The sequence below is a fragment of the Corylus avellana genome, chromosome 1 (genome assembly GCF_965113065.1).
Source record: "Corylus avellana chromosome 1, dhCorAvel1.hap1.2, whole genome shotgun sequence".
Taxonomy (NCBI): Eukaryota; Viridiplantae; Streptophyta; class Magnoliopsida; order Fagales; family Betulaceae; genus Corylus; species Corylus avellana.
In genome coordinates, this window is record NC_142490.1 from 11,936,957 (window position 1) to 11,961,447 (window position 24,491).

The 24,491-nt window shown below is 32.5% G+C and overlaps 1 protein-coding gene across 1 annotated transcript; it reads right to left on the reverse strand.

Moving 5' to 3' along the window:
- Positions 1-2,796: 2,796 nt before the first annotated feature.
- LOC132188652 (putative F-box/FBD/LRR-repeat protein At4g03220) lies at positions 2,797-5,572 on the reverse strand. Its single transcript, XM_059603170.2, has 3 exons — positions 4,532-5,572; positions 3,355-3,513; positions 2,797-3,251 (listed from the first exon to the last, which is right to left on the reverse strand). The coding sequence occupies exons 1-3, from the start codon at positions 5,534-5,536 to the stop codon at positions 2,931-2,933; spliced, it is 1,485 nt and encodes a 494-aa protein (XP_059459153.2). The 5' UTR covers positions 5,537-5,572; the 3' UTR covers positions 2,797-2,930.
- Positions 5,573-24,491: the final 18,919 nt, after the last annotated feature.

Sequence of the window (24,491 nt, forward strand, 5' to 3'; positions counted from 1 at the left end):
TAAGTCTTTAAAGACATACCCCCTTTATTTTTTTCCCTACATTATGTATAAATTGCGCGGATTATCTAGCAGAGAGGAAGATGCCTTCGGACCAAACTTGGGTGGTTGCTCAATCATTTTTGAAGATGTAGACCCTGTTTGGCTGAAGTCCATGTGGGACGATGGAGGAACCATCTGAGCAGAGATGGCAAAGATAGTGATCATGTTAGCATTACTCAAGATTAAGCGTTGATCTTTCTTATCTTATTTTAAGACAATGATTCGGGTTGTAACTTATGTATTTTGATGAGGGGTCCGTTGACCAGTACATTTGATGATCTATTTATGTCACAAGGTTTATCTTTACTCTGGTGTTTGTGATTGTGGTATTTAGTTGGTTTCTATTCCTGTAGTTTAAAGTCTTCCGTTGTATTCTCTCATTTAAGAGATATTAAGATCGCTTTGTCTTGTCCCGTGATGGATGTAGGTTGAGAGACGAATCATGGAGTTAATTACCAGTTAATTGATTTACATAGGGCGTTACAATACTAGAGAACTCTCCAAGTGACACAATAAGTTCTACCTAATGAAAAGGGGTAGCCAAAACCTTAAGCTCACATATTTGAGTTGCTGGGCATACGTCCTGCTCCACAGGCAAACGATCGGCCCCATGGGCGTACGTTCGGCCAAAGAGTTGAAATTCTCGGCTAGAACTCTTTAAAACATTCTTGGTCCTTTAAAGAAAATGGATACAGGAACTATTCAAGGTATCTTTAAAACTTGCAAAACTAAGAAAGCAGTAACGACAACATGAAGGATAAGGGAATGAACAAGAAACTACCTTGATGATGGTAAAACTCCACCAAGGCTTCCTTCTTCTCCTCCAAAATCACTTCTCACTTCTAAGGTTAGGGTTTCTTGGTGTGAGGAGGGTTTGAGGGTTGAAGGGAAGGGTTTATATAAGGGCTTGGGGCATGCTCTCCTCTAAAAAGGTGGAGAATGTATTTAAATTATTTTTCAAAGTTTCATCATGTACCATTAGAGAGCATGTATTTCAGATTGTGGAAGAGCGGTGGGTTGGGTTCGTCAAGATTTGGCCATGGAAGAACGGTGGGTTGGGGAGGAAGCTTCGTCCCCCGAGAGTGGGGTTCGTGGCTGGAGACTGGGGTTGGGTTGAGTTCGTCATCAGAGCCTAGGGTTTGACTACATCGAATGGGGATGGGTTTTTCTTAAAATCTGGCGTTGAAGGAAAACTTGATTCGAATGGTTGTTTTAATTCAAGGGTTAAGCAATTTTAATTTTGAATTTTAATACCTTTTTTAAAAAAACAAAACCCAATCTTTTTAATTTGTTACCTGATTTTTTTTTTTTTTTTGGTTTAAAATTAGGTGGCAAGGTGCATATCTAGTCATAACTGATGATTTAGCACTTATGACAGGTGTCAAAATTTAATTGGTCCACATGTCAGCGATGTAGATTTTCATTAAGTCTTCTAACGACAGATGGACCGAGGTATCATCTCCGTCTTTATGAAAAGTACAAATATCTCCTGTGATAAAAAGTAAACCCCCTAGGAAGAAAAAAATAAAGAGTTTAAACCTTAGGAGGAATAAAGTATTTAACCCTTCAATAAATCAGCTGTATGAACTAGTTGAAGTTCTCGTACAATGGAGTGTGTGGGTCAACCCTCCGGTTGCTTCCAAAACTTTCCATCCATTTTCCATGGCTGCTTCTAGGTTCGTTACAATATATCCATGGCCTAGCTACAGTAGATCCTCACCCTGCCTCTAGCTGATTCCGCTCCTGAATGTTGCTCCACACTGAGCTGCCATCATTCCAGATGAGAGATTTTGAAATTTGAAATTTTTTTTCAAAATACCTAATAGTTCAAGAGTCATTTATAAAGTTTCCCTTAAAATTTACTACACCCCATCATGTCATATATAAATGATTGACATTCATAAAAACCAAACATCCACAATCGTACAATCGTAATAAACTGTCTTTAAATCTACCATGGCAATTGACCTAATTAATGACCTTTTTTTAAGCATTAGACCCTCATTAATTTCCATTATGAAGACTCCAAAACTTTTATAAAGTTGCATGTTCCATCATACTTTTCCGAGAGTTGCTACAACACATTCTCCTCACCATCTTCCCTCTTCTAACAATTTTTGATTTTTTCAAAAAAATAAAATAAAATAAAATACAAGAGTGAGGAGATGGCGAGGAGAATGAAAAAGAGCATATTTCTCTACTTTTCCTCTCTCTCTATCATCATCAAGAGAGAAAACTATTATAGAGATTCTTACAAGTAAGATTATGAAAAGGAAACTCCCAAGAATTTGTTCAAATGGGGGCACAACATGCAAGACTAAGAGAGAAAAGTTGTCATTTTGCTACGATTATTTGGCATCTTTCTTCATCCATCAAATTCAGCTAGACGCACATTTTTAATTACCCATAAATAACAAATATTTCTTTTTTACCTAATCTGTATTATATAAGATATTGTCAACTTTTTTATGTGGGGCTATCTTCTGTACAGCCGAAAAGCAATCGTGGTGGGGGCATGGTAGTGAAACTACTCAAATACCCCTTTTGGATTTCAATTGCAGGGGTATCAAAGGTTATTGAAGTTCCTTTATTTACCTTAGGGTTTTAACTATAATGATGCTTAAATATTTATGTCTGCTGCTCCTGTTATAAAGTTGCAGAAAAAGCTTCGGTTGTTCGATTGATCAAATTGCATATGTGCTTTGGCTCTGTTTGTTACTATCCACATTTACATTCTACCTTGCTGCCTTGCAATTGCGGGGGCCTATTGGAACAAAAAATCAATTGTTCTTGTAGTATACACTTCCAAAGGGTTGAAAAAAAATTTACCATAGCGATTGTCAATCAGCACAGTCAACCATCTCATATCTTAAACATCATAGGAAATTTAATTACATAAGTGTTCTATTAGGATGAGCACGAACACCGCCCATTTTGTCGTATGATTCTGAAAATAGAATCAATTTTGTTGAAGGCTTCTTGTACTTTCTTAACTCAGTAATGACATCTGATGACACTGGTGATATATACGAAACCATCATCAGTTCCAATTCTTGTGCATTCGTGAGCAAATATTTGATTAGTTCTATTTCATTCTCTCTATCCAAAAGCTGCACAGCTACTCTTTTCAATTGATGAGTAAACATGAAGTTTTGAGATTGCCAATATTCCATCTTAAATGAAAGCTCACTCGAAGGCATTGAGTTTGTCACCTGATAAAAGAACAAGAGAGAAGATGAAATTGACAGAGTTAAAAGATGGGCAATTTATAAAAATAGTTTGAAAAGGCATATATGATGATGCTCTTTTACTTACACTAATAAGAACGTATAGATGGAGAAGCTTTAGATTAGTTGTTCCTTTGAGAAGGGCGGACAATGGTAGGAATTGGTCACCACTTGATGAAGTTCTTACCACAGTTAAATCCTCAACATTATCAAATGAAAATGGCAAGCAACCATGCTCATGTAAAGCCTACAACGTTAAAAGGCAAATTTTAATATAAAAGTAAAATCAATGCAAAGCAAAAAATATTGCTAACACAAATAAATCACTCCAAAGTAAATTAAATTTGTTATAGTTTTAAAGAAAAAGAAGAAATAAACAAGAGTTGTAACAGCCAAAACTTTCAAAAATATTAGTCTTGAAGAAAAACAATTATTGAACTTTCAAATATTAGAGCGAGGAGTTTCTTGTTAGTTAATACTTCCCCAAAAGTGCTCATGGTGCTGGAAGAAAGTTTTGAAATTGAGGAACATTGCTCGACAATTTATTCAATTCAAAGTGGGGATGATGGCAAGGACATCTACCTTTGGCTTGATCAATGACATCCAGTTGCAGCTGGGGTACTTTACCAAACATATGGCTCACAGATTATCTATGATGCAGGAAGTAAGATTGATCATAAACTCTCAACTGTTATAAGAGATCAGGACTGGTGCTGGCAACCAGCAAGATATGAGGATTTATGAACCAATTTGTACTGCATCAAAAAAAGGAATCTATACCTATGCTGAGACCTGGAAGGCAATAAGAAGGAAGGGTATGGATGTGGGTTGGTGGAAGATGATTTGGTCTCCCTCCCAATTGTTATCCCTCGACATGCTTTTATTACATGGCTTGGTGTTAGAGATAGCCTAGGATGCAAAAATGGGGTTGGTGTTAATGGCAATGTTCTTTGTGTCTTCTGCAGTTGTTGTGGTGCAGAGTATGCTCTGCACTTGTTCCAATTTTACTGAATAGAATTGCAGAGTATGTGTGTGGAAGTTCATTTGTGCAAAAAAAAAGAACTTTAGGGTATCTTCACACACACAAATTTAGAATAGGAATTGTCAATTCATATGGGTTTGTAAATATATGAAACAAGTACACATAAGATTATTTTTAAATGTATTATACATTTAAAATGGTTCTAGATTCAAATTCCAAATAAATCCAAACATTCTAATATTAAAATATATTCAGTATATAACAGGGAGAATTGTGCCGTTACCTCAACAAAAAGATCTAATACACGTAGATTTCTAGCCCGTTGTACGCTGTGAAGAATCTTAACCAAGTTATGCTTGGTAGAAGCTTGATTCCCTCTCGATTGAGCAGGTAGATAAAGACCAATTAGGGCAAGCAAAAGATCTGGTAAATCCCTCATACAGTAGTCATCGACAGTAATTCCACTCCATTGAAATGTTTGGAGATTGGGAGCAGAGATTTTCAGTGATGTTCTACTAGAGGATTTGGGTTTCCAGAGTAGATCAAGGTCGTAGAGTTTGTGTAGTTGCTGAATCTCAACATCGCAGAGCTGAAGATCAACGCTTGCAATTGACAAAATCTCAATAGACGAGTTGGTGATAGTCATACCCTTTATCCCGCTAATTCCGTCAAGCTTCAATACCTTGAGCGACTTGAAAGATGAAAGCAATTCTCTCAAAATGCAGTCGTTTTCGATTCGAACGTGGTGTAAATGTAAGCTCCGGAGCTTTGTAGCAAAACAGGGAGGAGTTGAGGGTAATTTGAGAAAGGCATTCCCGGCATCGACGTCGAGGGAAGTTAGGGAATTACAACGCAGAAGACAAAGCGGCAAGGCAAACTGTTGAAGAGCGGGGAGAATGAATTCAAGGCGAACTTCTGCAACGCCGCCCAAGTTTACTGCAGTCTGCAACCACGTCTCCAACCGGTAGTATTCTTCGTCTTGATCAACACTTCCTTCGAAAGACCAACGGATCACAAAGCGATTCGTCTTCGCCCCATGCAAGCAGCGGAGAGCCATGAACCTATCCACAAAGCTGTTGAAGCGAGATCCGCCTGATTTGGAGCCAATGTTACTCAAACACAAATTAGGGTTTGAAATGCACAACTCTCGGCATCTTTTTGATACAACGCTTAGTCTCGCAGAGTCTCTCATCCCGAGGAAATCAAGAATGTGATGAACAAGTTCTTCTGGAAGGTCGCTGAATCTAACATCATCGCCTGAATTCTGCTTCTCCGTAGGCGGTTCCATGGAATCTTGAACAACGAGACAGACTTGAGAAGAAGAAGAAGCTACAGCTTCTTATCTAATATATATATATATATATATATATATATATATATATATAATTGGAGAGTTTTCTACATGAAAGTCTACTAACTTAACACGTGACATTATATTTAATTGACAGTTGTTTAGTTTAAATTAAACTCTGCCAGGAATATGTATTCTTGGCAGAGTTTAATTTAAACTAAACATATAAACATGGGTAAAGTCCACATACTCCCCTCAAACTACCACTCAATTGACAATGTCCCCCCTAAACTTTTAATTGTGACAATGTCCCTCCCAAAGTACCAAAACATTGTCAATGTCCCCCCAAGACTAGCCATAGGACAAAAATGCCCCTATAAATTTCTCAATAAGACAAAAATACCCCTATAAAGTCAAAAAAAAATTGATTTTTTAAAAAAACAAAAAATTTTAATTGAAAGATAATATTTAAAAAAAAAAACAATTTTTTTTAAACAAAATTTTTTATTTTTTTTTTAAACGGAAATTTTTATTCTTAAAAAAAAAAAACTAATTTTTTTATTTAGTTTTAAAAAACAAAAAATTTCATTTTATTAAACGAAAATTTTATTTTTTTAAACGTAAATTTTTATTTAAATAAAATTATAAAACAAAAATTTAAAAAAAAAAAAAAAAAAAAAACGAAAATTTTCAATTTTTATAAAAAAAAAAAAAAAAAAAAAAATCGAAATTTTTTTAATTTTTTTCTTATAAAATTGATTTTTTTTTTTAAAAAAAAAAAAAAAAAAAAATTGGCCATCGTTTGGATTTTTTTTTTCTTTTCTTTTTTGTTAGTTTTAGGTTTTTTCTAGAAGTTTTAGTTTTTTTTTTTAAAATTTTACTAAGGGTAATTTTGTCATTGGGGAGAACATTGACAATTTTTGGTAGTTTGGGGGGGATATTGTCACAATTGAAAGTTTGGGGGAGACATTGTCAATTGAGTGGTAGTTTGAGGGAGTTAAGTGGACTTTCCCCTATAAACATATATATTACAGGGGAATTTTCTACACGAGAGTCTAATAACTTTGACACGTAGCATTACATTTAATTAACAGTTGTTTAGTTTAAATTAAACTCTACTAGGAGAGGCTAATATTATGACATGTGACATTCCATTAATCTGACAAGTGATTATTTTAAATAAAACTGTGCATTTAAGTTTGTAAATCAAGACACACGTAATACATTTTCACATCACTTCAAATTGCTCTCTCTCTCATGCTCAACTGCCTTAGTTTAAATTAAACTCTGCTAAGAGAGGTTAATATTATGACATATGACATTCCATTTATCTGACAAGTAATTATTTTAAATGAAACTGTGCGTTTAAATTTGTAAATCAAAACACACGCAACACATTTTCACATCGCTTCGAACTACTCTCTTTCTCTCATGCTCAACTGCCATCAAGCCTACAAAATATATAACTTTGTATAGTTTCTTTTAGCCATGAAACTGCTCTGTCTCTCTTCTTTTATTCTGCTGTTCTTTCCAATTGTTTTACAACCCTTTGAAATTTCACTCTATCTACATCGCGTAAGCTTATTTTATCTCTTTTCAAAATTTAATTACCTTTTGAGATTGCCAATTAGATCTCCATCTTTTTCCTTGCTTTCTATTTATTGAATTTCATTGAAATATGTTTATTTTAGATTCTTTTTTCAAATACGTTTATTTTAGGCCATATATGGGTGTAGTGAATTGATATCAGAGGAATTGGGCAAAATGGGCGTTAATGGCATTGAATTGGGTACTTTTGTTTGGTTTAACTTTGGTTGGTTGGTTTCTTTCATCGCCACTAAAAACAGTTTCTTCCACATTCAACAACAAACACTTACAATTCTCTTATGTCTAATATCTCATTATACCCTCTGAAACATCCTTCATTCTTCACCCTGTAAGTTTATTCTATTCCTTTTAAAAATTTAGTTTAAATTGTGCTTATTATATATATATCTATTCCTTTTTGAAGTTCAACACTTTTTAAATTCAAGGTCTACTTTCCATTTTGTTTGAAAACAATTATCTCTTCCTATTAATTAGAGAAAAAAAAAAAAAAAAATTGTCTCTTCCTACTCATTCCCCATAAGGCCATAACCACAAATTAGTCGCTTTTCTACGGTACTTATTTTTGGCCTAAGAAAAAGTGTTGTAGAGGGAAATGAAATTTAATTGAAATTATTAGTATTTTTTTAAAAAAGTAAGAAGTTAAAATAAAAAATGCTCAATTTTTCAAACTAAGTATAGAATGATATTTGTCTTTTGTTTATGCATGATTCAGGAATAAAGTTTTCTCTCTTTGAAGGTATGGACAAAATCAAATCATGATCTATAACAGTTTTTTGCACACCTTTTAATTTTGATTATTAGTTTCAATATGTGATTCTTTTTTATTTATTCTTTTTTTAAATATATAAATTTTTTTATATTTGGTAGAAATTGCAGATATATATAGCAATTTGTATTCAAGCGCTAAGTTAATTAATGTAATAGGTTTTCACAATCTCTTGTTAATACAGGGTTTGTTATATTTTTCACATGTAATACAATTTGAGAATTTTTTCTTTTTATTAATTAGAAAAAAATACAACTTGAGCATTTGTGTTGTTGTAAACGTTCTCTTAACGCTTTTCTTTTTCTTTAAATTAAGCTTTATAGAAGGATTTATTTTATTTTTTTTTCCTTTTTCTTTTTTCTTCCTACTTGAAACTTTTTTTTTTCTTCCTTCATTTACGCATCAACTAATTTTTATTTTTTTTTTCCTTCCTATCAGTTTTAGAAACAAACCCGTGCATTGCACGGGCTTCAAGCTCGTATAGAATAAAAGTCGGTTCACCACAAGACCAAAACCGTTTAGGACTTTGAACGCACATGGCCGAGTAATGCTAGATATCATCTTTTTATTCTTTTTTTATCCTCTTAAAGCTGATATGGCTTTTAAAATCACTATTGGATCAAAATTCAAGTATGATTCATCTAAAATTTAATGATGATTTTAAAATTCACATCAGCTTTAGTAGGATAACAAGATAGTATCTAGTATTACTCCACAGGGCCAGGTCCATGGGTTATAAAAGGCCCAAACAAAGTTTTTATATTATTTTTTTAAAAAACAAAAGAAAAAGGAAAAAGGATGGTAAAAGCCTTAAAAAAATAAAAAGAAAAAATGTGATATAATATGTTTGACATCTTAAAAAGTTTCAAATAAAAAAGTTTCTCTTATTTTATTTATAATGTAATCCTTAGAGGTTGTGTGTCAAGAGATTCGATCCCATCGAACACTTCAGGATGCACAATTTAACATTTAAGGACAACGTTCTTATGTGATTCTATACTATTGTGATAACTTTCCATACTACTCTTTTCATCTCTTATATTCTAAAAAAAATTCAAAACTGTGTTTTAGGGAAGCTTGAAAAGGAGGTTTTTTTGTCCCCAAGTGATAGCTCAATTGGCTCGGGATTATACCTCATGAAGCTAATGTTACTAATTTGAATCCCTATTCACCTCCCCTTGTGTGAACATATCAAAAAAGAAATCATATGTTTTTCTTTCTAAAAAGTTCTTTCAGGCTTTTTCTATGGACAAGTATATATTTCGCAACACAATCCTAAACCGGCTTTTAGTGTTTTTGGTGGGAGGACAAAAATTTACTACAAACTGGTTTATACAAACCAATATAATAAAGTGACATGTGTCCCTTAACATGTACTTCTCCCTTTTTTTTTTTTTTTTTTTTTTAATTACGTGTGCTTCTCACATGTTTTTTTAATAGGTATGAGACACATGTCACTCTATTAAATTAGTTTGTATGATTTTGACCAATTTATTGCCACTAATCTCACCACTAATAAGATGAGTCTCTCCTCATAGCAATTTGGGCCGTGTTTAATGCCTCAATTGGAGTGCAAATCTTACTTAAATGTAAGAATGATTTGCATTTTTTTTTTAAAATATCGAAAATGTAAAATGTTTGGCAATACAATTTAAAAAGCCCTTAATCTAAAATAGGAAAAGAATATGCAATTTCTATAAGCAGGTTAGTGGTGCTTATTTGAAAAAACGCAAATTTAAACTAAAATCGCGATTTCGCATAACAAAGATTTAATAAAAAAAAAATTAATCTATAAGCAGGTTAGTGGTGCTTATTTGAAAAAATGCAAATTTAAACTAAAATCGCGATTTCTCATAACAAATATTTAATAAAAAAAAATTAACATGTTTTACCAAACACCTTTGTGATTTTAAGAAGTAGCGATTTCAAAAACGCAATTTTTAAAATTGCAATTATTGAAACCGCAATCGCAAACGGATCCTAAGTGTCTCACATGGCTTAAGTAAAATTAACTATGTATACATAAGCTCTTGCGTACCCTTCTTTTGCAAGCCAGTTTTTAACTGTGAGTTACACTTAAGGTTTGTATTATTTGGTATGAGAATCTGCCACCATATTTAATATAGGTGAGTAGAACTGCCAAAAGAAAAGAACAACTATATCATGTAATATCGTCATACCCCGTTAAAACACTAGTTTTTAAAAGGCTAATAATTTACTACAAAGCGACTAATATTTTCATAAAACAAGGTTTTATAACTCAAACACCCAAACCCCTTATGAGTTTTCCAAATCCTTGAACCCTTTAAAGCAAAACCCTAAACATCCACTCCCTGACCGAACGTACGCTAGGGGGGCCACCCGAACGTACTCTCTTGACCTTGAGCGCGAGCATACGCTAGGGGGACCACCACGAGCGTTCGTTGACTAGTCTTTCAGCCAAGCGGGAATACCCAAACGTACGCCCGAACCCTTTTATCTATTGGGTAATAGTACGCGAACATTCGCCCTATAGTACCCGAACATTCGCTGACAACTTCAAAAAATAATTTAAATACATTCTCCATCTTTTCAGAGCAGAGCATGCCCCCAAGCCCCAATATAAACTCTTCCCTTCGACCCCCAACCCCTCCTTACACCAAGAAACCCTAACCCTAGAAGTGAGAAGTGATTTTGGAGGAGAAAGAGGAAGCCTTGGTGGAGTTTTGCCATCATCAAGGTAGTTTCTTGTTCATTCCCTTATCCTTCATGTTGTCGTTACTGCTTTCTTAGTATTACAAGTTTTAAAGATACCTTGACTAATTCTTGTATCCATTTTCTTTAGAGGACCAAGAATGTTTTAAAGAGTTTTTAACCGGCCTTTGATTCGTTTAAAGTTTTCATGCTAGCATGTTTTGTACTGTGCATGTGTTCATTAGGAGCCTAGGATGAGATTTACCACACCCTAGAAGCATAAGACCATGCTTGGGGCTTCTCGCCGAGAGTTTCCACTCTTTGGCTGAACGTATGCCCATGGGGCCGAGTGTTCGCCCATAGAGCAGGACGTATGCCCAGTGACCTAAATATGTGAGCTTAGGGTTTCAACGACCCCTTTTCATTAGGTAGAACTTATTGTGTCACTCGGAGAGTTCTCTAGTATTGCAATGCCTCATGGAAATCAATTAACTGGTAATTGATTCCATGATTCGTCTCTCAGTCTACATCCCTCATGGGACAAGACTCGGAGATCTTAACATCTCCTAAATGAGAGAATACAGCGGAAGACTTTAAACTACAGGAATAGAAAGTAATAACTAAATATCACAAACACCAGAGTAAAGATAAACCTCGTAACACAAATAGATCATCAAATGTATTGGTCAACGAACCCGTCATCAAAATACATACGTTATAACCCGAATCATTGTCTTAAAATAAGATAAGAAAGATCAACGCCTATATTGAGTAATACTAACATGATCACTATCTCTGCCATCTCTGCTTGGATGGTTCCTCCATCGTTCCACATGGACTTCAGCCAAACCAGGTCCATGTCTTCAAAAATGACCTGGATGAAGTCTTGAGCAACCACCCAAATCTAGTCCGAAGGCATCTTCTTCTACGCTAACTAATCTGCACAATTTATACATAATAAAGGAAAAAAATAAAGGGGGTAAGTATTTAAAGACTTAGTGAATATTAATGCACACAATACCCATGACACTTAATGATGAACTCCGTTTGGTAAAGAATGCAGCAATTTAGATATGACAATTATCCATGGATGCAATATTGTAACAACCCCGACAGGAAAAATCAATTAATTGGTAAAATTGACCCCATGATTTGTCTCCGAGCCCTATCCCTCACGAGACAAGACTCAGGAATCATAATCTCTCCTACATGAGAGAATTCAGCGGAAGACTTCTAAACTATAGGAAAGGAGAACAATAATTAAAATAACCACACATTCATACACCAGAGTAAACATAATACCTCATATCATAAAGATAGGTCATCAAATGTATCGGTCATAAGACCATCATCAAAAATAAAAGATTACAAACCCAAATCATAATTGTCTTACAAAAAATCAACAGATCAAATCTTAAGCTTAAGTAAGGCTAAAGAGATAATAATGTCCACCATCTCTGCTCAGGTGGTTCCTCCATCATCCTATATGGACTTCAACCAAACTGAGTCCATTTCCTAAAAAATGACTCGGATCAGGTTCTGCGCAATCACCCATGTCGGGTCCAAAGGCATTTTCGTCTAGGCTAACTAAACCACGCAATAATTCGTAATGGAGGAGGAAACATAAAAACAAAAGGGTAAGTCCAAGGACTTAGTGAATGTTAATGCATATAAGAAGGCATTTTAGAATCACAAGTCCAAATTACTGCAGCATTTGGCTGATACTAATTATATACCTTAGAAGATTGACAAACTTTTTTTTTTTTCATACCTTTTCTAAGCAAAAAAAAAGGTAAGAGATAAGACGAATTGTGAAAACTCTAATTAAATGTGACCATAGTAACTTGCACCTGTTGAAGAACCACTTGAAGGCCTATAGACGATATGGGAGCTGCAAACGCTCTCTAAACTAAAATTAACCAGAATTGAACACAGCTCCACCAAAATCTCTTAATAGATTGTTAAACATCATTCTAACTAGCTAAGCATCATGTAATCACATCAACTTATGAAACCGAGATCACATATCCAGAAAAAGGTTGACTTAGAGACCTCAATACCATTTAGTTTTGCAGAATGCCATTGTCCCTGAAAATACATGAGAAACTAACAAAAACTATAAGTGCCTATAATTTTCAATTGATTATTTTAAATATTATGAGCTCATAATATCATTTTCCATGGGGCCACCTATATCATGGTTTGTAGCCATATAGTCAACTGCTGGTGCTTTCATGCTAGTTTTATGATGTCTTCTCTTTTCAATAACGCTCCAAAGTTTGGTGGGGGTGAAGAAATTCGTGGTGTTGATTCGGTTCAATAATTTTTGTATTTTTATATTTTTCATTTTAACTAAAAAATTATTTTTATTTATTTATTTTAGCTACATACATTTTCAAAACATTTATTTTTCACTTTGTATTTTAGTTATCCTCCTACACTATTAAATGTTCTTTATCAATGGTTTCTTTATTCTTTCTCCAATAATCATATTTTTGAAAATTTGTTTATTCTTAAATCATTATTTTCAAAACTCCGTCTCTTCTCAACAGTCATATTCTTTAAAGTTCGTGTAGAGAGGGACAATATACTTTAGTTGAGAAAAATAAAGAGAGAGGAAATGAGAAGAGAATAAAAACAAGTAAAGAGTATATATATATATATATAGTGTTCAATGCTCACCACTGTAGCAGCTCAACAATTTTTTTGTAAAATTAGCTAGTGGGATGTGAATCATTTTTTAATCAAAGTTTTTTTTGACTAGCCCAATAGCTAGTTGGCAATACATTTATGCAAAATTTATACCCTATGAAACCATCCTATTCACAAAATAATTTGATATATAAATAGCAAGGCATATGCGTCAAAATCACTTTATTATAGTGATGATTTAGTGAATCACAAGAAGAAAAGATCATCATATAGTCTCACTGAACATGCAACAATGGCGGTAGTTTAGTGGTCTTATTTAAGAAAATTTATATAAAATTAGACACGTAGTAAGACGTGAGTTCGACTCTCTAGAATGAAAAATTACTAACGTAAACCTAATTAGTATTATCCGCTCTTTGTTAAGATAAAGTTCCATGCCCAAGACTACTGCTCCAAAAAGAAGTCCCTCTAGCTGTTCAATCTACATCACCAAAAAGTTTTCTCGATGCAATATGTGTCCCTCACTGCACTCTCCGCCGCTCGTTTTAACCTTTTCTTTTAACTATTTACATGCAGTGAATTTTGCATAGGTTTTTGGAATTTTGGGTTAAAAAACATTGGCTTTCCAAACTAGGCACTGTGTAGAGAGAGACGGTTGCAAACAGAAAATCATTACCAGATTGGGCTGCATGGCAGGGAGGGACAGTCCAGCAAAATCCTCCCAATTCCTCGTTGGACTTTTGAGGTGGGCTGCGTGTTTTGGTGGGCCTCCTTATGGGCTTTTTTGTTGGATAACCATTCACCTCCAATATTGGAGTATGCAGGTTGAAGAACAAATCTAAGAATTTTGGTGCAAGAATAAACAAAGTAATTTGTCTAAAAGATGTGATTAGCATTAACCTTTTTATTTATTTCCCTACCGTTATTTTTTTTAAAAAAATTTATTTTACAAAGAGGTATTTTTGTTATTTTTTCTTCCTCCGTTACGGTACATTGCAACTTTTTAAAGTTTAAGAAAATATTACAAATTGTGTATTAATTTGAGGAGAGTAAATGTAGTTTTTATTATTATTATTATTATTATTATTGTTGTTGTTGTTGTTGTTGTTGGGCCTTAAATTAAAGTTTTATCTATTGTATAATTGGGATTAAATTTTAATAGATGTGATACTATGTATACCGTTGATTACAATAAAATAAAATCTTAACCGTATAATAAATCATTTTAATTGCACTTAAAATGAGAAAATGCTATTTCCTTAGTTAGTATAATATAAATAATCAATGGCCTTTAAATCAAAGGGCCATTCCATTTTCCATTAAAATGAGATAATGAGCAAGGCTATTGATTTAAACTCCACATGCCACACGAGTTTAATTATTGAGCATTAAATGAAAAAAAAAAAAAAAAAAAATTGTTAGTTTGTGTAAGGCCATTATTACAATCAGCCCAAACTGGAGCAATCTTTGAGTGGCTCTAGCCTACCCTAAAGGTCCAACACTCATGGCCGGTTGACAGGACATTATATTTTAAATTATTTATTTTTATTAAAAAAAAAAACCACTTATTTTCTGTGTCCTCCAAATTGCTTGAGTGTCAGGCCTAGCTTTAGATCATCAGAGTCTATCCTTACCAAAGATATTGTGAGATTATTTGTTACGGACTTAATTGCTTAAGCACGTAATAGATAGATTAAGGGTAGGTCGAAGATTCCTAATACCTTTCTAATCAATTGAAAAGTTGAATTATTTATTTTTGTTTAATTTTATTAATAAATTTGGTCTCTTTAAATAGAGACTTACAACACATAATAGATATAAAAGACTAATGGATTATATTTAAATTATAAATCTAATTCTGTAAAGATAACTTATTATCTCTAAATATTTTAATTTTAAACTACTTCTATTACTAGACTTGTAACATTATTCATCTAGCCAAGAGTAATTATTTTGTGAGAAACTATCACTTTGTTTATGTGTCCAAGTCTCCAACTATATTCAACGAGGAATGTTACAGTTGTTCTTATTTTTTTACACCTATACGTGGCTTTTAAAACTATCATTGAATCAAAATTAATAAAAATTAATCTCATATTCAATAGTAATTTTAAAAGCAACATATGAATATGAAAAAATTGTGTAAAAAATTAAGAGTAAGTATAACATTATTCATATTAAACCACATAATATTCGTTTCAAAATTACTATTTGCTATTTAGCCAACATATCTATTTTTCCGTTTGGGTTTAGTCTTTTAGAGGTTTCAAAACATGCGATTTGAAAAAATGGTAATTTTAAAACGTAATTATGAAAATATATATTTTTTAAAACATAATTAAACGTTTGGTAAGATCACTCGTTTTTTAAAAAATGCACCTACTCGAAAACATATTTTCAACTTGCGTTTGGACTACGAAATTACAGGGCCAAATCAAATCCACTCAAGTTTGAGCAATTTTTCATTCCTTTTGGATTGACGTATTTTATCATACTTCAAATCTTGGCACCAATTTTTAAAAACGCACATTAAATTGCAAACTGTCACTTTTTTTCAAATGTATTCTAAAATTTGAGTAGGTCTAACCAAATCGTCTAACTAAAAGGGTGCTATATATAAGCGTTAGGAAGTTGGCAAATCTGTCATACAAAGCGAGAAACCAATTATGCTGCACATGGTCTAGTAAAAGCTACAATAAAACAAGCCATATATTATGTATGGATGGAAGAAATTTTCAGTTATATCCGTAACTTTCGGCTCTAAATTTTTCAACAATGAATAAAAAATGAAATTTTTTTACAAAAAAAAAAATAATTACAATTTTATTTAAAAGATGAGTTACTGTATAATTTTCAAGTGTTTCCCATGAAAGTGGCTTCATCATCCATAGGGAGATTGTTCCCTGACAGTTCCCATTGCACTCAATAGAGGGAACCACGTCATGGTCGCCTCGGTCGTTTTCTTCCTTAATTTTCTTTCATCATTTCGTCATCCATATCATAATCATCATCATCAATCATCATTTTTAATCACTTTCATATTATAAAATCCATTAATCCAATGCTCATTTCTACTTAATTATTATTATGATATATATTGGAGCAATAGTTTATGATTGTATAAGAGAGGTCACCCATGTAATTAATTATGATTATGCAAATGGGAATCCTTTCTCTACCGTTGGATTTCAAAAGTTCTTATCCCTATTCACTTAAATCTACACTAAATTACGATTTCCTAAATGCCTAATGATAATGGGCTACCACATGAGATGTATTTGTAACAACTAACAACTTCTGACAATTATTTCGCAAGAAAAAAATAATAATAATCTTTTTTAATATGGACAGCTTATGGCTCCTTCTAATGATCCCTGTTCAGTTAACTTCTGACAATTAATTTTTTTATTATCCCTATTTTACTTAACTAACAGTTGCCCCATCTATCAAATAATTGTTTTTTTTTTTTTTGTAATTGTTTTAAAGTATTAGTAGAAGTAATGATATACGCTATATTTTTCGTGTTCGCGTGTCAATGTATGGGCTATAAGATTATATACGTCAATTATAATTCAACGTATTTAATTAAATGGGTAAAATCCTACAACAGTAACCCTTTAATTTTATATTCGGTTCATGCATGTTGGGTTCACAAGTCATGTCAAAAATTGTTAATTATTATATTGCATGTTGGGTTTGGATTGTATCGAGACATGCGTATAAGACATAAGTCAACCATAACTCCACCCGTTCAATTAAACTTGCTTTCTTCCCCAATACCCAACAAATTCCTTTAATTAAAGCCATTGCTTCCACAATTTTCCCCTTTTCTGCGACATTAGAGACATGGAGCCTCTGAGGTTTGAAATAAAGTAAGAACAATTTAATTATCATAAAGCATTGTTAAAATATGAGGAATTGGTGCAGGTTTCATAAATCATGATGGAGATTGGTCTTGGTCTTGGTCTTTTTAAGGGATGAGGCCCATTTTATTTTGTCTCTAAGGGTTGATTGGTCTGTCTTAATTTTTCATAAAGGAACAAATATACCCAATGACCAATACAATGGTCGAGTCCTCTTTGTTTAAGGGCTTTCTTCAACTCCACTCTAACATTACTTCTTCTGGTTTTCTTTTGTTGTTTTGAAAAATTGCAGCTTAAGTTAATGGAAAAATATAGTTATCTCCTCGAGCCGGCATTTTTCATCAATTTTAATGCCAGACAGGTAGAGGTGAGCAACAAGACGGTTTTAACCAGCTTGCAAATCCACCCACCCATAAGGGTAATGGATGGATTTCCCCCCCATTACATGGTATGGGAAAATAGGTTATAAAAAAATCTGCCCATTAGCAACCGATTCATAAGGCAATTAATTGAATTTATCAGTTCGCTCGTGTGTAGATACGGGTGGCTTTCGCCTCCAATTAATAAGCAGTTAGATTGTGAAATTCACCTCCTGTTAGGGTGAATACAGTGGCAGAATAAGATCACAAGTGATAGAATGAAAACTCCCCTTAAAGCTATCTAATCCAAAATTTCTCTGGGTTCAATTAAGTGCCTTTATTATTGGGTTATGATAATTGGATGATTTACCCCATATCAAGACCATAATAAGAAGATGGGTATGTAGCCAACACATGCCTAATTTGTCTATTGATTTGAAGCACCTCAAAAAGGAAATTTGAAAGTTGAATCAATTTGACATCAAAGGGAATGGATTGGACACACTATTTAATTAGAAAAATTGTCATTAATCTTGGACCAAATACTCAAGTGATGCCCACTTTAATAAAATTTGGTCTTACCTAACATTTAAAGTATAATCCATGTTACTTTTGAAGCTTGTTGATAAGAGAAGTAGGTGGAGGTGATTATAAACACCCATGTGATACTTCTTTACTCAAGAGAGAATCTAATTAATCCTTACCTAAAAAATAAAAAAAATAAAAAATTTAATAAACCCAATAGATACCTCACATGCAATGTACCAAGTTTGGTGGTGTTCGTATTAATCAATTAATAATGAGACTTAATCATCCAAGACCACACATTCATTGTACATAGCTTTCTTTGTCCTAATACCCAATGAAAAGGTAAACTAGTGGAGCCAAAGTGAACACATTAGACAACATTTTGTGCAACCTTATTTAAAAGGACATTATTAAATGTTTGTAAAGGGGTGCAAATTAAACATTGACATGGTTTTAGATTAAATATAAGGGCCATTATGTTAAATAATGGTAAATTGTAATTATAGTTTTGAAGGATTTTTTTTTTCTTTATTTTTTTTATTATTTATTATTATTATTATTTTAGTGCAAACAGAATATTAGATATGTGGTCTCGATTTGACCACAAAAAGAATTTATCAGTAAAGGCAACTCCCACCCACATTTTAAGAATTTTCACTATACATAATCTTAGCTATCAATGACTTTACGTGGTGCTGTTATCAATGCCTTAAATAACCCAGCAGAAATTGCCTCGCATTATTTTTTATTTTAAATTTTTTAACCACAAACTCATATTATAAAACATGAGAGCACCGACCAAAAGATAACTTCATTACCTGATAACCATGTTTTGATAACGTATACATATCATCATTACCCTATACACTAAGGGTGCATTTGAGATTACGATTTCGCGATAATAATTTATATTTTTAAAATATATTGCAAAATATATGACGTTTGACATTGTGATTTAAAAAACACTTAATATAAAATAAGAAGAAAAAAAAAATCTGTGATTTTTATAAAAATGTTAAAGGGTACATGTTTTAAAAAATACGAATTTAAACCAAAATCATGATTTCGCATAACAAATATTTGATAAAAAAAAATTAACATATTTTATCAAACGCCTTTGTAATTTTCAAAAGTAACACTTTTAAATACGTAATTTTTAAAATTGCACTTGTTAAAATCGCAATCACAAACAGACCCTAAGAATGATAGTCCAAGTGATTATTGAGTTCCTTCTCACCTTCTGCTGCTAAAATTGTAAAATCAAATAATTTTACAGGTGAAAATGGTGAGTCTATGGCTTAGTAAACAAAACATCCCATTAATATTGGGTGACATGAGCCCCCGTTTCAATTTAAAATTCCTCTTTTTGTTTGTCAAATTCATTTTAAATATAAGTTGGCTCTCATAGTACAATATATATTAAAAATATGTAATGCTTAAACAAATGTTTAAGTGAAATTTTGCTTTACTTTGATTTTTCAAATTATGGTTTGTTAAGCATACTCTCTCACTTAACACTGGGTCGTTAGGCGTACTCCCTCACGTAATAACGGGATGTTAAGTCTACACTTCTACTTAATTTTGGGTTATTAATTAAACGTACTTTTCTACTTAACACTGGGTTGTTAGGTATACTCTCCCACATAGGTCTATGGCGTTTCGAAACCAAAATTAATTAATTAGTAATTAATCTCAAATATGCAGCGCGAAAATGTATAAGCGATATTAGCATTGCCTCTATTTTTTCTTTCTATCTTTCTTTCTTCTCCACTAGAGCCTCTAAAAATACATAAAATGTTGTGATTTACTCTTATCTCGCAATGTACAACAATTGCATTATTAAACACATAAAACTAGCACTACAAGACCCGGGCCAGTGAAATCGCAAGGTTTAAACATGCATTTATGGATAAGTTATGCTTAGGAGAAATTAAGGTATTGTACGTAAGAAATCATTCAATAGTAAAAGAAAAGAAAAAAAAAATCATGTTGACGAAGTGCACAATATATATGTATATATATCACGTGCCATAATTATCTTTAATATGACTTATTTGTGCCCCTATCATCTTCGACGTAGAGTTTGTGTGTTTTGTGAGAAATAGGGTACAATCCAATGCTATGGTACTGTACATGGCCAGCTACCCACTAGTCAACTTAAGTTAAGTTGCCATGTGCCTCTTTTTCATAATGTATTTACCTACACTTTTAAAGAGAATTTGCTTGAAAGATTTTCCATTAGGGTGTTGGGCAAAGTTTTATTGGAACTTACAAATTGTTCATTCAAAGATAGAACCTTTGATGCTTTCGGTAACATGAGCTTTCATAAACATCAAACATAGGTGATTAGGTCTCACCCACCGTTGATGTTTAATAATCTCTTGTAGCGTACTTATTTTATGAGAATGAGTGATTTGTCTTCATAGAGTGTTAAAATCAAGTTCCAAACCCCCAAAGTAAAATAAAAAACACATTTTCTTTTTAGTCAGAAAATTATTACCACAAGCATTGGAAAATAAAAATACTATTAATTAAAGTAGTAATAAAAGTTGCAATGATTAAGGAAAATAAACATTTTGATGCTATGAAATAACCTTATTTTAAATTAATCAATGCTAATTTAAATAGAAAATTCTAATATTCCTTTGGGTTGAGGTTACATCATGAATGAATTTACTAAATAACTTTATTAATACAACTGGTAAATTTAAACACTAACAAATTAAGATTTTCATAGCTGTGGGCATAGGAAAATTTTATTTTTAGTGATAATTTACAATTATATTCTATTTAAATCATAAATATAATAATCTTCCTATAGAACCAAGTCATTAAGGTGGTGTTTGGCAAATGGGTTGGCCTAGACACTGTAGTTGATGTAAATTGATGTGAAAAAAAAAAAAAAAAAAGTAAGAATGTTTTGTATAAAAAAAATAAAAAAGTGGTATGAAAAAGTGAAAAAGTTTTGTTTTGTAGTGATTTTTTTATTTGAATAATAATGAGAAATGAATGATTTGATATAAAAAATGAAAAAATTAGAATGTTTTGATGTTGATTTTTTTGGAAAATGATGATGAATAGTGTCTGGACCAATGCCAACCCCTCTACCAAACAAGGCTTAATGTATCAATTAATTACAACATAGAAGTTAATTATCTTTATCAAGTTTACGTAAATTATCTTTAGTTGATCATCACTATAAAATGAGGCATGTTATGCATCATTCTCTATCAAATCTTTCAATCATTCCTTTTGTAAATCTACAATTGGATTCACCCATGTCTGTACAAGAGATGGGTGAAAAATGAGATGAACAATGGTTTTTATAATTTCTCTTATAAAATCAGGTTTTATAGCTACTCCAAAAAAATATTCTAACTATCACAGCTTCAATAACATTTAATTACCATATAGATGTCAAAATCATTTATAAAGTTTTATAAATTTTTCTTTATGTGATTATCATCATGGCTTAGGATCTTGTGACTACTCTTTTTTTATTTTTATTGTTGACTTGTCCACATAATGAGAGGGAATTTTGCTTCATGATGCGTGATCTTCAGTCGATTGAGTTATCACTTAGGACGATGTTGTGACTACTATTTTTTTTTTTTTTTTTTTTGACATGTCCGCACAAGAGGAGTGAAATGGGAGAATGCGATTCAAACTAATGGCTTCTGTTTCATGAAGCATAGTTTTCAGCCAATTGAACTACTCCTTAAGGACGATGTTGTGACTACTCTTAAGTCACTATGATATGCGTTACTTTATGATGGCATCATAAAGCTTCAATCTTTAATACTGATCATATACGAAAATATTTTTGAAAATACCTTCAGCCATATTTGCTCGAACGAAACATAGTAACAGTCTAACAGAAACTTGAAGAAAAAATTAAAAGAGATATCTTCAAACCTATCCCTAGTTACCCTTGTAAAGGTTGGGTTAGAGATCTCCTATCATAATTTTACTTTATTTATTTATTTATTTGTTCCATTAAAGAATAAAAATTTAATTTCATAAATAATTACCCTATTTGAAATAAATTACCAAAGATCTTAATTTGTGTCTTGAAATGAAGTGCACACTCTAATTAATAGGGGATTTCTAACAATATATCATATATTTTTTATGCAGTAATTTAAACATATTTTAAGAAATAAATATGCCAATCACAATCTGTCTTCTCAAAAATTGTTTTGCTTTTTTCTGTAACATGGATAGTTCAGTTGTTTTATACTGATTATGATCAGTAAAAACGTTGAAAATGCTAATCTTGCTTTATGAATCATTATAGGAGATTTTTATTTTTAGTTTTTATTTTTTTGTCGTTTTTTCAACAATTCATATTTAATTCTTTTTTCTTTCTTTTTTTTCCTTGTTAAAAACTATAAAAGATGTCCTATAATTTTTTTTTTATTTATTATTATTTTTTTTTACAACACCTATACCAAATCCATTTTTGAAACTTTCATATTCTGATAGATGAGATGCAATGATTAATTATTAGGACGGTCAATTTTTTATACAACCTGCGAATTCGTCATGAAATTAAAAAATTATCAGTTGAGTTATAATTGACTTATAAAATTAAAAAATTATAATCAAAATTTTTTAACACATTTAATAAAATAGACCAATTATAATTCACTTATATAGTATTATATATATATATATATATATATATATATATGCCTAAACAAACACGCAAACACAAATTACCGCCACCACCCATGAATTATGATTGAAAGGGTGCACCTAGACGGTTGATTTGTAAAGATGCAATCAATATAATGAATCTATCTTTTTCTTTGTTCTTTCTGAAAGAGGGAGATAGAGAGAGAGAGAGATGGAGATTTGAGTGATTTATAGAAGACATAAATGAAAAAACTGAATTTCCACTTGGTGGGATTGACCCAATCGGCACAAGAGGCCAAAAGCTGCTCCTAGTTGTTGACCTAACGCACAAAAGGCCAAAAACCCATTGTGGCCCGCACGTTACAAAGAGAGAAAATTAAAAAAAAAAATGGCCTATTCAATTGAATACAGACAGAAAGACACACATAGAGAAAGAAAGAAAAAGAAAGAGGAAAAAGGAGAGAAAGGAGAGCGGAGAAAGAAAGACAAGTTGTAGTAAGCAACACGGCAAATATGTTTGGTGTAGTTTGTATGCGTGTGCCACATGCTCATATAAGGACAATTTATTCATCCAAATATACAACCACTACTCATACTCACTACCCTCCCTCCTCTTACTTTTTATTTATTTATTTATTTTTCAGGATAATTACAAAGCACTTGAGTGATAATTACTAAAACCTTTTCTCGGGTGATATATATATATATATATATATAAATTAGGTTTGTTTGAATGATTTTCTATTGTCGCTAGTGGTTGTTTTCTGTTTTAAATTATGATTTGTTTGGAATTGTGTTTGTAGACCTCAAAATTACATTTAACACCCCAAAAACTCGTTTAAAAAAAAAAAAAAAAAAGATTCAAAGTACTATTGAAAGTCAAAAAGCCTAAAAATTATCAAACCGTACTTTTAACAAAAGCTTAAAAATGAAGTTTTTGTCGAAAAGTAAATTTTGACTTAAAAATTCTATTTCTCAAACGCAATCTTAAACATCCCCTTATATGTTAATGTATTTATCTTAAAAACAGAAAATGAAAGACCAAAGACAAAAAGGGGGGGTTGGATGGGCATTTGGATAAGGACTTGAATGTATGTTTAATCTTAGGAATACGAATATATTTGTATGCCATTTCCCCATCAAAGAAAATACAACGGTCAAGATTTGCTTGAGACTTCAAGTACTAAATAAAAGAGAATTGCGTATAAAGAATCTTTAGGAATACTACGATATATGTAATGATTTTTTTTTTTTCTCATCAAGAAAAAGAAATCAACGGTCAAGATTAGGCTTAAGTACAAAAAACTAAAGTGTTCAACAAAGTACCCAGCACTTCTTTTCTCGTTTGTTTTGTCAAACTTTATCGCACACCATCATAACTCCCGACCTTTTTTCCCATCAGGCAAAAACCAACGGCGGACACGTCGGTGGGGCCCAACATCACAAGGAAAAAAATCTCTAATCCAAATCCCCCCGCATCCCAAAAAAAAAAAAAAAAAAAAAAGCAAAGCTCCGAAGGACCACGTGGCAGGCTCACAGGGCCACATGCAAATCAGAGTGGGGCCCATGGGACCGGGTCCCATTGAATTGAGTTTGATCATCGTATCAACATGTTTCAAGAATAAGACTTTTGGCGGGGGGAGTGGGGCCCACGGGTGGGGGTGGGGGGGGGGGGCGGGGGAAATTATTTTTATTTATATTTATTTTTAAGTTATCCAACGTCGAAACGTGTCCGTAGCCCACGATGAGATATATATCGGACTCCACGGGATACGACAAAAGCATAAAGCCCACCATTTTTATATTGAGAAAAAGAAGGGGAAAGCTCTCCCCAGGCTCTGACAAAAAACATGCGTCACGCGCTT